Source organism: Calliopsis andreniformis, chromosome 7, assembly GCF_051401765.1.
Source record: "Calliopsis andreniformis isolate RMS-2024a chromosome 7, iyCalAndr_principal, whole genome shotgun sequence".
Classification (NCBI taxonomy): Eukaryota; Metazoa; Arthropoda; class Insecta; order Hymenoptera; family Andrenidae; genus Calliopsis; species Calliopsis andreniformis.
The window spans coordinates 9,359,076-9,376,053 of NC_135068.1; the positions used below are offsets into that span (position 1 = coordinate 9,359,076).

Below are 16,978 nucleotides of genomic sequence, written 5' to 3' on the forward strand. Positions count from 1 at the left end.
ACAGTTTCGAGAGCGTACAGAACAGCCTTCTGGTGTCACATTTTGGCCATAGTTAGATCTTGATTTTTCCCTTGGGATGCCATTCCTAGAACAGCTTTGTAGCTGATGTCTACACCTAGTGATCGACTCCTCGGAGCGCGCCTTGCAGGAGCAAGGGTCAGTGGTCCCTACGTTGAAGTTGTTACTGAGGACAGGAGCACCGTTGCTGGTCGTAGGGTCACCCGCTTCGGCAGGGCTCCTGTCCCAGCCGTTTTTTGACAGAGACGGGTTCGATGACACCTTCGCGTCTTTAACGCGTCGCGGTGGCTTGGGTTGCTGATAGATCTCTTCTGTAGGCGGTAGAGGCACCACATCTGGTTGGTTGCTTGGCTGTCGCTGTCTCTTCGCCTGCCTGGTTTCGGGCGTCAGGTACTTGGATTTTTTCCAAGACATAGTGTCTTCCAAGTGCCCGTTCAACGATCTATTGCTGCCACTTAAATTAGAGTCCCTAAAACTGGACTTCAGCCTGGCTTCGTAGATCTCACGAAGGCTGCCATAACCTCGTTGCAGAGAGCTATTTTTTGGGGAGTCCTGGTCGCGAAAGCTACCCTTGCTCTTGAGCAGTATCTGAGCTGGCCTTTCGAGAGAGTCTACGTAAACCTCGCTGGGAACCTCCTTTTCATAGTTCACATCGTCGTTGATTTTCAACTTCATCGGCTTCCTGTCCAGGGTATCGGGTTCATACTCCGATTCATCTTGCTTAACATAGTTCTCAGGTGAGTCCTGAACCTTGATGGTCAAGTGTCCAGGGTTTTCGGGCTCATACTGAATTTCTGGGCCAGAGTCGTCGCTGCAGGCTGGGCTATCGTAGCCATCGTTCACGTACACCTCGCTCACCAGCGAATAGCTCTCGGTCTTCTGCGGAGAGACCAACTCCGGCAGGCTATTGTAGTAGTTTCTTTCTAACACTTCTTTATTCATTTTCATCATCTCTCCGGTTCTAGTGTTGATCACTGCATTCTGCATAGTTAGCTCCTCGTCCATGGGTAACGCAGTAGATAAAGCTGGGCTGGATTGGTCTGTGGATTCGGGCGAAGTCGAAGACTTCCTGCTGCATTTAGAGCGTTCTAAACTGTCCACTTCATAATCCGTGACGTTTTCTGATCTCGAGTGGTGTTCCAGCACCTTTGCATCCACCATTTCGCGGATCACAGCATCCATGATGCGTTTTGCACTATTTTTTGCGTTAGGAAGTTCGTTGATCATGTCTGGCAGTTCTTTCTTCGTTGTAACTGCGTTCGCGTTCTTCTTCGTTCGATTCTGTAACGAATTTTCTTTAACTTCCGCCTTTTCTGATCTCAGATTGTCTTTGATTTCAGTCAGGACAATTTTCTTTTCTTTGCCTTCCCGTTTATCAGTAGTTTTGTCCTCCAGAGCCGCGTTCTCCTCCATTTGCTTAATGAACGAGTCCTCAATAGCCTTCCTCACCTTCGCATTTATGGCATCGTCGCCGCTGAACCTAGCCGAAAGGTCACCATTTCTTTGCACGAAGTAGCTTGATTCCTCGAACATGGACTTGGTAGAACGTTTGGAGATACTGTGACGATCGTCGGTCTCAAGAATCTCGCTTCTCGCCACGCTCTGGAAGGCCTTTATCATAGGTAGGTTTCCCTTCCATGAGGAGAAGGTTTTCCCCGTCAAACCTTTCACGTCTAAGTCAAAGTCCCGCTTGGCCAGCTCCTTCAGATACTCCAAATTCTTAGCAAAGGAGGACCTAGCGTTCTGAGAGTTCCTCCTTCCCTCCTCCGCGTCTCGCCACCTTCGCTGCGGACTTCTGACATCTTCCAACCATGCTCTAACTTTGCTCTCACCTGGACTAGCTTGATCAGACTCTGAAAACGTGGGTGTATTCCTAAAGGAGTCAGTGCAGCCTGGACATCCGGTGCACCTTTGGGACTTCCTCGATTTGGCGATGGAGTCCTGAATCGAATTCGACGTCGACCGCTGTTGATTCTTGCCCGTGGAGCCACAGTGATCCGAGGCCGTCTCTTCTTCTGGTATTCCTGAGTCACAAATCAATGAATCGTAAGTCAAATTTTTTTACCTGTGCTTGGAGGAATCAGGATCCACGAACTCACCAATTAAGGTAGGAACGAATCTCTTCGCAGCCATTTTGTGCTTGGCAATAGAGATGACCTCCCGAATCTTGAGCAGGAACTCGATGGCTGCTGGAGGGGGAGCCTAGAAAAATGCCGGGCTGCCTTTACATTACCTTGGAATCATTAAAACACACAGGGGGCACACGCAATTACCGAGGAAGGTTTATTCACTTGCTTACTTGCTGACTTACCAATAACAGCTGTCTATCGAAGTAAGCAGGGTTGAAGTATAACTTTCTTCTCTGGGCCCCAGGTAGCACGGGGATATCTTGCTGGTGGGGGCTGTCGGCAGTTTCGACGACTCGTACATCCTCTTCCGGTAATCGCTCGCCAAGGATTGAGCCTGAACCGAGGCAGGCCTCAGACTGCTCCAGATAGACATAGTGAGGATGAACTATGGCTGATGTTACCTAATTATAAGCAAACGATGTTCCCATTTTAATGGAAACCTTTAAAAGCTACCTAAGTTAATATTTGAATTACGATTATACTCACGTTCTCAAAACCCTGTTCGTTGTCACTTGCCGGAAGATCATCGCCCAGGTCGCTTTCCGTCAGACCACTATTAGTGTCGCTCTCAAAGTGTCTCGAGGCTGCCAGCAAAGGATTGCTCTTCACCAAACCACTCACTTCACGGCCAGGTGTTAAGCTTATTTCCGGTTCTTCGACGATCTTCCTTTTGGACTTCTTGCTGTGGAGATACAATGATACACTGGCAACGTAGATCAACGCCAGGATCACGGAGGAGAGGCCAATGGCCGTGTATTCTGTAGTGGAGAGTCCTTGAGAGAGTTGCGTCGTCGAAGAGAACATCACCTCCCGGACGTCTGTAGAGAAAAAGCATTTGAGTAGACGCAAACACGGAATTCATTTGGAATGGAAATCACTTGAACTACTTACTGCTCTTCGAGGGCGAGCCTGCCACTCTGAAAGCCACACACGGAGTGAAGACTCCTGGAAGCTTCGACTTCGGCGAGGCATCCCTGCAGACCAACTTTGCTGTAACCACTCGACCTTCAGCTGCCTCCTTCAAGCCTCCTTCACCGATCCACTGAAATCCAAACGCACACAAAATGCAAATCTTAAACTCATGTTCCTCTGCTTTGCAAAAACAGGTATTTGATACCGCAAAACTGATGTCACTGAAGTGGTCTTATTACTTTTCAATCCTCGCCTTTATTTTGGCCAAGGTAATCATAAGAATGATAAATACGTCGTTCCATGAACAGAACAGCCTTCCTCCAATTTCAGGAATGATTGTAATCTCGCCTCTTGACAGCGTAATGACTTATTTATTTTACCTCAGATAATGTTACGAACCTGCAAGAACGTTCTGCCCTCGTCACGAAACAGCCTGAAGGGTGGTTCTGCGTCCGAGAGGTTCCTCAGCTCCGACCATCCCGATCTTCCTAATTGTTGAGCGCCAGTAATTCCGCACACAGGAGTGGTTACACCTTCGCTCAACGTACAAAAAGATTTTGTTTGAGTGAAGATAAGACTGATTGGGTTGTCTTACGAAGAATTGTAGATACCCTAGGCAGGGGGCTAAGGCTGCACGTACCTTCGAAGCGAATCTCAGCGTGGGGGTAGATTATCTGTCCCCGTTGGGGTAGGTAAACGTAGGGCACCCTCTCCACCTGGCCTGTGCTACTGACAAAACCGGCAACATTGCATTCTGGGAAAAGCAAAAAGAAATAGAACATGAGTTCTGTTTTTTAGTATGCAGTAGCCAATTGCCTACAAATTGGGACGCAAAGCAAGAGTGATTCTAGCCTTCCAAGCTCTGAGTCCCACGAGTGGCCAAAACGCGTGGCATGTTCTTCAAGGAAGCATAAATTAAGACACACCGCCTTGCCCCTTGTAATTTTGCGTTCCCTTAACTGACGATTTTGGGGATTCACAGGACAGCTTGTAATTTCCGAGCCGAGTATCCCTGGAGTTATCTGCATAAATTGCAATTATACAACTCGTCCATGAACACGGAACGCCCTGCACGAAAAGAAGAAGTATTAACGATGAACGCCTTGGGCCAGGGACGTTCCCTTTGATCAGGGAATGGACATTCTGTCAAAATGTACTTTTTGCAGTTGCAGTAAATATGTGCACGAAGTTGTAGCCATGATCGCTAATCGAAGTGTAATAAAGGACACAGAGATGGCGCTACGCGCTGATGGAAGGGGAATCCCTTTATGCAAAGGTATCATAACCTTTATGCACTGTTTCAATAAGTATCATGTAAAGGTATGGCCAATTTGTGTCATATAAAACAGCATAATCTGCATTTGCACATGAGGATGTGTACTTTGGGCACTATATACGCTACTAAAACCTGCCGAATTTTAAGGTAACTGAAATTCTATTGCAAAATATAAAAGACTGGAGCTATATTTTAAGTCAGACTTAAAATGTGGACGCGCAATAAAATTTAAAGTCTAGCCTATCTTAAATGGAACACAGCGTAAGAAGAAATTAAAAGATTTCAAGATAACCGATATTAAGGAAATGACAAGTTTAGTAGGCATTATAAATTCATAGTTCGATAAAAGAATGTTTTTTACACACTTATTAAGCAGTACAAAATCAATTTCAATACATTTATAAATTTAGTATCATTTCTCGACAAGTCGAACACCAGAGTCGCAACATATTACACGTTTTTTAATTAATAAACTAAGAAGGGAAGTGATACTCATTAAAATGTTAATTTAGAGCCATTCGTCGATCGAACTCTTCCGAATGGTCCGCGAAATCCAATAAAACTGAGCTCAGAGTTTTCTCGTCATCATAATTTGACAACATCAAAAGCACAGCGCCGATCTTAATACCAAAATTGATTGGGAGAAGATACTCTACGCGGGGATTTATCGCTAGACATCAAGTTCGTCGAATCGAACCAATAAACATAACGATTTCCTGTGATCGTTGAGCAATGAAGTCTGCATATAGTAGCATATAGTAGCACACAGAGGCAAGAGTCAGGTGACTTCATAGAAGGTCAAGTGAAATCCTGCACTGTCCCCAGACTTTCAAGCGAGGGTGTACGTTCCACGTGTCATCAGCAGCAGATTCACCTGAGTGTAAGCGACCAGGGTCGCGACCTCCGTTCGATAAATATGCAAATCGGATCGGTGGCAGTTTCTCTTTTGGTACCCACGTGTCCTTTCGCGTGGACACGCGTACCAACCGAGAACCGTCGACAGATCTACGAGACTCTCCCTCGAGCTTTCACCGCGAGGAACAATGATGCCCTACTAAACGTAACCGGGCCAGCGGGCAAAGTTCCTGAGGATGCTGCTTGTCGAGCATCTTCTCATTAGGTATCTCATTGCTTGGATCGCCGCGCGATGAACATGATTTGCGACGCTTGGGTGCATTCGTCCATGGAACCGCGAGGAAGAAGCTGCAGTGCTTATTGTAAGGTGGTACCACCTTGACTGAGCTTTCAGAGCTCAAATACGATGTTTTAGGGAGTGGAAACCAGAAACAGGAATAAATGCATAGGAAACATTGAGGATTTGAAAATTATAAATATGTATACTTGAAGGTTTGGAAGCTTTGGATATTTGAGAGTTCAAGATTTGCAAATCTGAAAAATTGGAGATTTGTATTTAAAAAATTTGAAGATTTTAAAATTTATAAATTTGAAGACTGAAAACTTATTTAAACATTCAAAATTTCAAAATTTTGAAATTTCAAAATTTTGAAATTTTGAAATTTTGAATTTTGAAATTTTGAAAATTTTGAAATTTTGAAATTTTGAACTCTCGAATATCCAGAGCTTTTAAATTTTCAAATATATGTATCAAAAAATTAAAAATGTACAAATATAAAACTTATTTAAAATTATCAATTTTAAAATCGTTTGTATTGAAAACATAGTCTTAGAATCCTTGATTGACCTTAACTTAGCAAGGGTTAATTGAATTTAATTTCCCCTTTAGCGATGCTGAAGATTATTACAAAGTGATTTTTCTTCCGCTCAGTCACGACAAGGTTTGAGGCATATAAATTTATCACGTCTTCATCTTCGATGAAAATTTGCTTCTTCTCCTCAAAGCCTCTGCTTTGAACGGTCGATTCTAATTCGTCGTATAAATGCAAGGTAATCTTAATATCTTGCGTCATGCAATTAAGCGCGATACGCGTCAGCTAATAGGGCGCCTTATGCCGCGCAAGGCGTCGCGGGAAGTAAATCTGTTCCCGGTAAGATTTTCTGAAATTTATCTGGCTATTAAGCGACAGACATCAACCGAGCTACTCCTGCGGTTACTGCTTTCGCATAAATTTCTCATCACCGCGGAAGAATTCGTAGAACCCAGGATACAGTTTCTTTTCGATCGTATGGTATTTTTCAGCTCCTGAATCGGGAGAAATTACGATGCCTTAAAATTCCAATAAAATGGCGCGTGCATCTCGAGAGGCGACTATTAATGCAACACTTGTACGCTTCCCTTTCCCTCGTTCCTTTTTCAATCAGTTCACGCTGTTGACGTTTCGATGCGACGAAATGACCTCGCAAGCTCGAGACCCTTGGGGAATTAATCGAGGAACGGCATTTTCCGGAATAACCCGTTTTACACATTTTCAGACATTCCGAGGAACACCGCACAGTAGGCACGTCAAACACTTAAATCTTGATAAAGGAGTAAGCATTATCCTATTGCGGTCTCTCGTTAAGGAACCGGTACCTTCTTCCGTGCGATTTGCGACCGTGTCGACTTGGCGCAGTTTAATGCCACGAGACTCGCCGCTACGCTGGTACCCTCCGCCGTGTGGAAGTTGCAAATCGAAGATGGGAACGCAAGAACCAAGTAGAACCAAGAGGAATGTATCGACCCTATTCTCTTTAAATGTTTACCCTGTTCGACGGAGTAAAAATACGCTGCGTATGCAGTACGTATGCACCATGCAGGCTTGGAGTTTAACGAAGAAAGAGTAAACCTAACCCAGACCTAACCATATAGATTGCATAAGGTTAGATCAGATCTGGTTGGAAGTAGTAGCAATAGATTGCAGAGATTTTCCTTAGTAAAATGAGTATAAACACAAATCGACCGATATTAGGTCAAGGTTAGGTCTGGGTTAGACTTAGGAGAGGTCAGACTAGACTAGAAGTACTATCAGTACATTGGATAGATTTTCCTGAGTAAAATGAACCCAAACACGTCACAAATCGGTCAAACTTAGTCGAGTCAAGTTCAGACTCGGTTAGGTCGGGATTAGGTCTGGGTTAGGTCGAGTAGTATCCATTTTTTGTGGTGTTTTAGCTCATTTTACTCGAGAAGACTTGCTCAATCCACTAATACTACTGCTAATATTATCAGACATAATCGACACATAACCTGACCTAACCTCGAAGTTACCTGACCCTCAGATGACCTAACTGGAGCTAACTTTATCAGATTTGTGTCGTGTTTGGGTTCATTTCACTGGGGAAAACCTCGCCAATTCATTGGTACTACTTCAAATCTGATCTGACCTAACCCACACCTAACCCAACAAAGCCTTAACTTAAGCTTTACCGATTTGTTTCGTGTTTGTACTCATTCACACGTGATAAGTACGCCAATTCAGACATTGTAAAATCAGAAGTAATTCGTTAATTGCTTATTATTTAAGAAAATTCTCCAATGGTTGCGTAAGTGTTTTTATGTTATGTACATTTACTGATCAGACTTGTATCCTGCTATTTTCAAACGAGAGTGCATATATTTATATGTGTATTTACAGTGTTTTATAAGCCATTACTGTTTCTAGATTTTATCTCCCCTCTAGAATCTCCTGTTCATCCTCTCGTCTAAATTATCACCGATTTCTTCTAACATATAATTCGCAGACTACCGCTTCTAGCTACCGAGCACCTGGATGCCCCTCGTTGAAAATTACGACGACAAACAGTAGCTGAACTGACAGGGATAGCACCATTTACATCCTCTACGTCTTTCCCAAGACCATCCCACCTAGAACACCCGCTGGCTTCGCACCAAGTTCTACAGGAGGACCTGACAACACGGTATAATGTCCAAACGCGTTAACAGTACCCTCACCAGACGGATTATGGTGTTATCTTCACTGAGACGGTCCTTGCCAGAGCATTAATCATGTCAACGAGACGAACGAGCCTCCCCCAGTCGTGTCGTCGGCGAACAGGCGTCTTAATAAATTTCACGGCTTTCCAGTCATCAATATCCGCCAAGTTTTCCTTGTCGCGCGGGAAACCAGTTTTATCGGTTCCACGAAATGGCCGAGCGAACTGAAGATATCCGCGGCGTATCTCTATGAATTTTGCGCGCCAACATGAGATTCGATCTACCGTATCGGAGCCCATTCGCACATTCGTTAGTGACTGTGGTGGGGGCCTGGGAACGAGGCGTCCATTCCCAAGCAGTTGTAAATCAACACTGCACAGTCTTTAATTATTAGTTTGTTTGTAATGTTGAAAGTGAAATTAAGATCTAATTCAGACCCATCGCTGGTTTTAGTAAGAACAATCAACATAACCTAACATAACCTAACAACCTAACATAAATTGTTAGGTTTCTTTCTAGCTAAAAGGCCATCTGTCAAAAATCTCGCTTTCAATAATCCTTCCGCGCCCTCTTACGACAAACTCGAACTCCCTAGGTGGTACCTCAGTTCTAAATCCAGAGTCCTTCTCGAATGCATGAAATATGAGGGGACCACCTCGAGTTCAGTTCCATCGAGTGCTACTAAACGCCATTCCTTACGAATAAATCAGCTGGGCACCGCACGTAAAAATGATCGAGGTGCCACCAGACTGACTATGGAATCTCGCAGCGATGAAGATCCGTTCGGTGAACAGGCGTCACGCGTCGTTCGAGGCCAGAAAGAGATATTGTTCCTTGCGGTACTTTTGATCGCCGCGAGTTCCCTCTGCCCCCAGTCTTCGATGCAGCTGTGTCCCCGCGAATCTGCTATTTATTAGTCCCAGAAGAGACATCAGCGTCCCTGGAAACGACGAGGAACAGCGTCTGGCGCGAGTGTTTGACCTTGGAGACGCCAGTATTGCTCCCCCAGTAGGAGTTCGTCATTTTTCTAATTGATCAGCTACCTCAGGTATGTGGCTATCGACGCGCTCGTACGTACACTTTGATCTTGCTTTACAGAACGAAAGAAGTTTTATCCATATAACCTAAAGGGGCAGAAGGAACAGTCTCAAGAAAAGTCCCACACGAGTTCGCTGAGTATCGACGCTTATCGACACAGGGCAGCCATAATTCCAGGGTTCCCATTCGTCTGTGACATTATCGATCACGGAGCAAAGGTTGCACGCTCGGTTTCGCGGATTCAGCCGTCGCTCGTCAAGGTCAGGGTTCATCCTCGTGGATCGTCCCGCTGACTCTAGAACCACAAGGTCGACTGGCGATCGTTAATCAACGGGTCGTTATCCGATTGTAGGAGGCACAAGTAGCCAAAGCTGCGGACTCCTAGGAGGCAAACGGGGACAACGTGAGGAGAGCTGCCAGCGTTAATTGCTCCTCGGCGTCGATTATCGTAAATCGTGTCGTTTCGTGGGCCCCTTTAATGAGGTACGCCACCAGAGCGCGAGGAACGGCTCTGAAGAGCTCGCAAAACCCTTAATTCCTTGACGAAAGTGAGATGACGCACTCACAGGGTCCAAAATTATGAGGACATGATTTTACTGAGAAGCTGAACGACATTAAGAGCAAGGTGCGACGATTCGACCGTACCTTTGGTGTTATGGCTCTTTATGGGGACATTAATGTCGCCATTACTTTTTTAAGCGCAGCTCTCGGAGTTTTATGTTTGCAGGAAGAGGCGCCATCATTCATTTAAGGAGACTTTAATAATCCATCTTTGGGGCTGATTGATTGAAGATAATGCTCGAAACGTAAACTATTAATCTTCTTCTAGTTCTCGTCGTGGATACTTAGCAGCTGATGTATACTTTGAAGGTAGCAGTGTTAGAACAAAGTTTTTACGATTATGGGATGATCCAACCCAGTCCAAAGGTAAAAGCTGTTGATTCATTAGGTATCGATAGAGCATCGTTGGCTAACGGTGCAAACAACGCACGTGTGCGAACACTAGCATCATTCCAATGTACTGTTGCTCTGAGTAACACGCGTCGATTAGAGGAGGGATTAATATGGGGATCTGTTGAACGAAAAACGTAAATTGATATTAATAATTTTCCACCTCCCTGTTTTAAATCAGCATCAGTGGATTGATGAGGTTTTCCTGAGTAAAATGAGTCCAAACACGACACAATTCTGACAAGGTTAGTCTCAGTTAGATCTGGGTTAGGTATGGGTTAGGTCCGATTCGATCAGAAGTAGTATCAGTAGGTTGGCTATGTTTTCCTGAGTAAAATGAGCCCAAACACGAGACAAATCCGAATGTGTTAGCTTGGATTAGGTCATTTCGCGGTTAGGTCCTTGCAATGTTAGGTATAGGTTAGGCCTAAATTAAGCGCGATAGAACTAGCAGTGATATTAGTAGTTGGGAAAGTTTTCCTGAGTAAAATCAGGCCTAATACCACACAAATTGGATATTATTTGACCTAACCCAGACCTAACCGTGACCTAACCGGACACAACCTTGCCCTATTTCTATCGTGTTTGGACTCATATTACTCGACAAAATCTTGCTAATCTGCTGATACTACTTTTAATTTAATTTAACCTAACTCAGACTTATATCAGACCTAACCTTTACATAACCTAGCTCGTATTTGGACTTATTTTATTCACTAGAACTTCATCAATTCATTACCACTATTTTGACACTGATAAAATTGAAAACCCTGAATCTCTAGATATAAAACTTAAATGAATGATGGTAAAGCTGAAGCAGTACTCAAATTAATTAATTCACTAGATCTTGAAAAATCGCCTAAATGCTATTTCGGGTCCCTTAGTATCATCTTCGCGCTTAACAAATGCCGAACTTAAATTTGCAAGTTAAATTCCCAAGTTCTAACAATCCCGAAAGCGAAGACAATCATTTATCCCATGTCTTACTTCTTCATTATGATGGAACGTCGCCCATTTAATGCGAATATGAGAGGAGGTCCCAGCCCATACGCTAATAGAAAATGAATATTACACCACGGTCATCGAACGCACAGTTTTTCCTAGACGTCGCATTGATATGACTAATGCGCGCACGTGTACAATTTACAAGCATGCTTAATGCAATTAATATTATGATTGCGTGGATAGCTGGAACCAGCCTGTTCCGCAAGGTTTAAGAGTCTCGGCGGGATTAAGGCCACGGTTGTAATTCTGGGAACAATGGGGCTCACTTTGCATTCTTAAATAGATGAATCTGAAGATAGTAGAGATTGTACTAATTTCAATGTAAAAATTGAAGCCATTTTGGTAGTAGTATGACAACAGGATGACCTGGAAGAATATTGGAGGTCTAATCACGTCTGCTAATTTTTGGGATGAGGCATCTTTTGCTTCATTTTAGTTGTAAAATGGAACAGAAACTAAGACAAACATTGTATTTCTACAACTAATCGACTGAATCCTAATTTCAGACCTGTGCAAGTTCCATCGTCTTGTAATCGCGCAGCAGTACGCGAGTTTCAGAAAGCGTTCTGCTGGCCAGGTGTTCCTCGAGTGCCCGAGGATCGCTGGAAATTAAGTTTCGCATGTACAACACAGAAGTATACGGTATACTTAGGGTCGCACGATTGCATCATTACTGGAGCGGTCCGCGCGAGTCCCAGAGGGAAGAGAAATAGAGTCACGAGGCAGAGTCTGCGCGTGACCTTTGGAAATGAACTTGAAGACTCAGAAGCGCACTTGCATCGCGAGCTATCCACATGGAGATTAATATAATGTTTACTGGAAGAACTTGTCTCTCAACAGACTCTGTTCTTGCGGAAAAGGTTATATTCCCAAGGGATGGCGAAGACAGCAGTACTTTACATACGAAGTTCAGTAAAATAATTTTTTGCGCAATACACCACTAAACTACAAATGCAAAATGTCCAATAACAGCGCACAATTGACGATAAAGTCCAAGCCTTTGAATGAGCATCAGCCAGCACACCTGTTCAGGCTCTGTTAATATAAACGCAAACGCGGTAGCAACTCTACGGTCAAGCGTACAGGGTAAATCGCAGGCGATCGTGACTCCAATAGCCATTGTGAGAATGCCTCGCGTGCAGGACGTAAAAAAGGCATGCCAGCTATGTAGAATCGAGAATCGATAGCCCCATACACAAGCAAATTGACGCAACAGAGCTAGATGCAATTAAACGTCGTTACGAGCGTTACTTGAGAATCTCTCGCAGAAAATTCGTTTTCGGTATAACGTATCACTGACTAGCGCCTATTAAGGCAGATGGGCATGATGAAGAACAGTGCTTACGAACTAAGAAGGAAATTACAAACGTTACACGGTGCAATATTAATCCTTTCGTTGCGGTGGGTATCTAATGTAAAGCGATGAATGCTCTAAGAGTCCTGCGACTACGCGTGTTATCAGCGCATTGTGGTATTTCTATATTGCACTTCCCTTGAGGCCATTCGTGCTCCGCAAATACCCTTCGCCATGGAAGCACAGTAATTTGTGAAAATTAAGAACAAATGTCAGAAGGACAAGGATGACCAAAGAATTGATTAAATCCAGTAGACAACTCACACCCTGTAGAAAATGACACGCTGTCTATAGCGTGCTCATAATGACGCGATTAAACGCGTTAGCGAGTATTTATCGACCGTAAAGGCGAGAAGGTTTACGATTATGCGTGAGGTGTTGAAAATTAAGAGATTCGAGGGTCGTAATGGAAGGAACGAGTTACGTGGGTCAGGGAAGGCCCCTCGCGGCCCGCTGCATCGTGGACGTTCATGACTCGAGATGATTTCCGTGGCTTCGAAGGTCACCGCCTGAGGTCAGGGCAACGCGGGCTCAAGGCTCAACGAGAATCCATTTTCTCCTGAATGATTATCGAGGCTAGGTGATTTGCGTTTATTCGCGATCGAACAGGTTGCAGGTGACAAGGAACAGGAAACAGACGCACTTGAGTGACGTATATGTTGTAACTTTTTACGATGCAGCTTTATGAATCTTCGATGGCGAGGATCTAGTCAGGATTATCGTTAAATAACATAGAGATAAGAGAATCGGATATTGCAAATAGAGTTAATGGCTTTTTCAAATATCGATGGAATGCCATTGACTTCTAAGCAATGTACAGGGTGCTCTTCAATTTTCTGATCATTGCAAATTTGCGTGTTTCGTCCAATGAGGACTAATTTGGATCAGATAAAATGGGAGAACAGCATGTTTTCGTTATATGTCCACCAGATTGTATTCATTACATGTTTATTTCTATCCCTATCATTTAGAGGTAGTCCTACCACCAAGGTTTCCCTTAGAATGTGAGTATTCCCTACGCAAGCACTCAGCTCGTGTTCAAGGGAGATGAGAATTGCCTTGTACACGATATATGTTCCCGATCTGAAAGCGATAAACATATAACAAGCACTTTCAACCGTGAGAGAGAGTAACTCTTGCTAATTTATGAGCATTAAATATTTAAAAATGATCAGGTGCCCTAGGTATATTAATTACCTACTCAAGCTTTAAATCGCAAGCTACAATATCCAATACTAAAATACAATTAAATAGTACAATTTAGAGAGGCAGCTCTCCCTGAACGTCGAGCATCTCGAGGCGTCGTATCTTCAGCGTGCATCGAAGTCACCCACGCACGGTTTAGCGGTTTCCCGCGGCATTTTTGCGATCGTGGCGATCCTAGAAATTCGAGATCGATGAGGAGTGTTGGTGCACGGCCAGCAGAGGTCACGAGGGTTTCACCCAGTGACAGAGCGAGTATAATTCACGCCTTCGCCTCCTTCTCCTTCGTTCCTTAAGAGGTCACGGCGTCAAATCCCCGTGAGATCGCTAGGATCCACAATTTACAACTACCTTTTCGCTCGATAAGCTTTAACCTTACAGACACTCATCATTTTTACACCTAAAACAACGATTTCCTTCACCGTGGAAAATCGAAACGTATTCTCTTCCGAAGGATCCATTCACGATTTTGTTACACCGACTGTGTACCTATCTTGCAGAATTGCTTGTGGCTGCGGGCTGTGGTTTAGTAAGTGCCGATAGCGCCGCACAAATTGCGCGCGTACACCACGTTCTAATAGTATAGGGACACCTACTATATTCAATGAACTTATATTTCACGCTGTGTCTGACTTGGGACTTATCCTACTGATTTGTCTGTCTGGCTTGGGACTAAATTCTAATGATTTGTCTGTGTCTGACTTGGGACTTATTCTACTGAGTTGTCTGTCTGGCTTGGGACTTATTCTACTGATTTGTCTGTGTCTGACTTGGGACTTATTCTACTGATTTGTCTGTGTCTGACTTGGGACTTATTCTACTGATTTGTCTGTGCCTGACTTGGGACTTATTCTAATGATTTGTCTGTGTCTGACTTGGGACTTATTCTACTGATTTCTCTGTCTGATTTGGGACTTATTCTACTGATTTGTCTGTCTGGCTTGGGACATATTCTACTGATTTGTCTGTGTCTGACTTGGGACTTATTGTGCTAATTTATCTGGGCCTGAATTAGACCTTATTCTACAGATTTGTCTGTGCCTGACCAAGCTAGTGCACTTCAGCAGTAGATTAAGTTCTAAGTCAGACACATTTTAAGCGAATCTTATGCATTTTAAATGCAGTTCCTTACTGACTCTAGAACTACTTCCAAACACATATCTGTACGTGAGAGCCAATGTGATCTAAGTCCTTCTTTATTATTTTTTATAAATACGATTACTCATTCCTCCACATACTACTTGAAGTAACTTATACTATTAAATTTCCCTCATTTATAACGCCACTTAACTAGAATCCTACTATTCTAATAAAACGAAAAAACAGCAATAAGATTCCACGAAAAAATTAATCACAAAAAAGTGGTCTTGGGTTACTCTGCTTCTCAGGTACAGATATGACGTGAGCAAGTGTCTTAATACTTTTGGATGGGAGTGTATGGCTTCAATATACACTGGTTGCAGAAGAGACCCGACAACGATACCACGGAGCATGTGTAACGAGGATTTAAGTTCAGCGCATTACGCGGTCATTGAGGGATCGACGGGGTCGAAATCAGCAATGCAGAGTCCGTGCCTCGGAAGAACCCGTTCGCCTACTAATTCCCCTGAGAAGCTCCACGCGTAGCGGTTCAAATTGCAAATTAATCCAATTAGCCCACTCAGCGGCAGTCCACGATTACGTCGGCTCAGCCACACGTCCTTCGCCCGGTTCACCTGTGTTATTACGCGACTCGATTAAACTGGGATTTACGATAATGAGGATACTCATCGAATCGGTCAAACCCATCAATAATAATCCTCCGGTTTTTAATACACGGTTCCTCTGGTTTTCGCTTTAGCCTCGACGTTCCAAAGCCACACGCGTTCCCCTGGGTATTGTGCCCAGGCGAAATGATTATGCATTAGCGATCGAGCCTCCGCCGATTCGCTTAGAACCGCGGGGCCATTCTTAAACAGCTGCGGCAATCATCTTCGATGACACGGTCCGATTGAAAACGGTACGTGCCCGCGACTGCGCGCCGTCGTACAAGGAAGAAATCGATTACTGTGACGGTGAAAAATCGCGGCTGTTGAATCGAGGGAAAGCCTTTGAACGTCTAATTTGATTGTTTGGGAAGAATCGGTAGAAGGCTGTACGTGTCCAATTTGATTACTGGGGATTGAAAGGGGGCTTGATTGTTGCCAAGAGGAAGTCGCTGGCGCAGGGATTAAGACCTACCGTGAATGTCATTAACGCAGATATGAAGATCCTCCCGGAAGGTTGGCAGACCGTAGTTGCACTGGCATGTGCAGGTATTGTTGGGCGGAACGAGTCCTGCGGTCGAAGGACTTCGCGTGTAGGGGCTGGCTGTGCCGCTGCTGAGCACTGTGCAGGCCTCTCTGCAGGAACCTGTGAAGTCACGTTTCCGTTTTCATTATTATGTAACACGTAAAATAAATTGAGGATGGAAGCCTTGAAGATTGAAGTTCAGTGCTTTCCTTTTACCGCTGCAGTAGCAATTTTGTACCGATACATACTTGGCTGGCCACCTAAGTGTTAGACCCAGACACAGCAGCAGGATTTGTGACTTACATTTCTGTACCTCAAAGCCAGACTAGCCTAAGTCTATTTCATCAAAATTAAGTGTTATACAGGATCTTATTGCTTTTTCTTCAATTTATCGGAATAATAGGAATTTATTAATATTATTAATGTTAAAGTGAGAGAAATATTACAGAATAAACTACCTCAAATATTGTCAAATCAAATATTATCAAATGTTCTCTGAATTTGTTGAAAATCTCGTTCAATTTCGCATCAGAGTATTTCAGCACTTGCAAGAGACCTTGCGTGTACTAGGGATTTTAAGTATCCCTAGATCTCGTAAACAAGGTTATATAGTACATATGTTCATATATGAACCTTTTTCATTATTTTTAGATGCTGAACTAATCTCTAAAGTATTGTCCACTTACTATAAAACACCCTGTATAACAAAAATTTTGTTTTGTAATTTAAGGGTATTTTTTCATATTTCAAAATTGTTTGTTCTGATATATTATTATTATGTATATATTATTATTATATTATATTATTATTCTCTGTATATTATCATTATATTATTATTATAGTTTCCCAAATATTCGTAAAAGTCGCTCTCAATGCAGTTCCCAGGGGATTTCCCTTAACCGTCCCCGCGCATGCGCAAGAAGTGACGCCTGGAGATGAATTTCCAGGCTGGGGAACTTCGCGGCGCGGCACGAGCGCGCCGCCACGCA

The 16,978-nt window shown here is 43.6% G+C and overlaps 1 protein-coding gene across 1 annotated transcript in view; it reads right to left on the reverse strand.

The window, feature by feature from the left end:
* Sha (shavenoid) overlaps window positions 1-16,978 on the reverse strand; it is a 67,787-nt gene that overhangs the window by 576 nt on the left and 50,233 nt on the right. The window contains exons 5-12 of the mRNA XM_076382150.1: window positions 15,939-16,109; window positions 3,700-3,813; window positions 3,459-3,592; window positions 3,039-3,189; window positions 2,634-2,965; window positions 2,330-2,548; window positions 2,118-2,220; window positions 40-2,042 (exon numbers count right to left, since the gene is read on the reverse strand). Coding sequence (XP_076238265.1) covers window positions 40-2,042; window positions 2,118-2,220; window positions 2,330-2,548; window positions 2,634-2,965; window positions 3,039-3,189; window positions 3,459-3,592; window positions 3,700-3,813; window positions 15,939-16,109 — 3,227 coding nt within the window. The remainder of the gene's footprint in view (window positions 1-39; window positions 2,043-2,117; window positions 2,221-2,329; window positions 2,549-2,633; window positions 2,966-3,038; window positions 3,190-3,458; window positions 3,593-3,699; window positions 3,814-15,938; window positions 16,110-16,978) is intronic.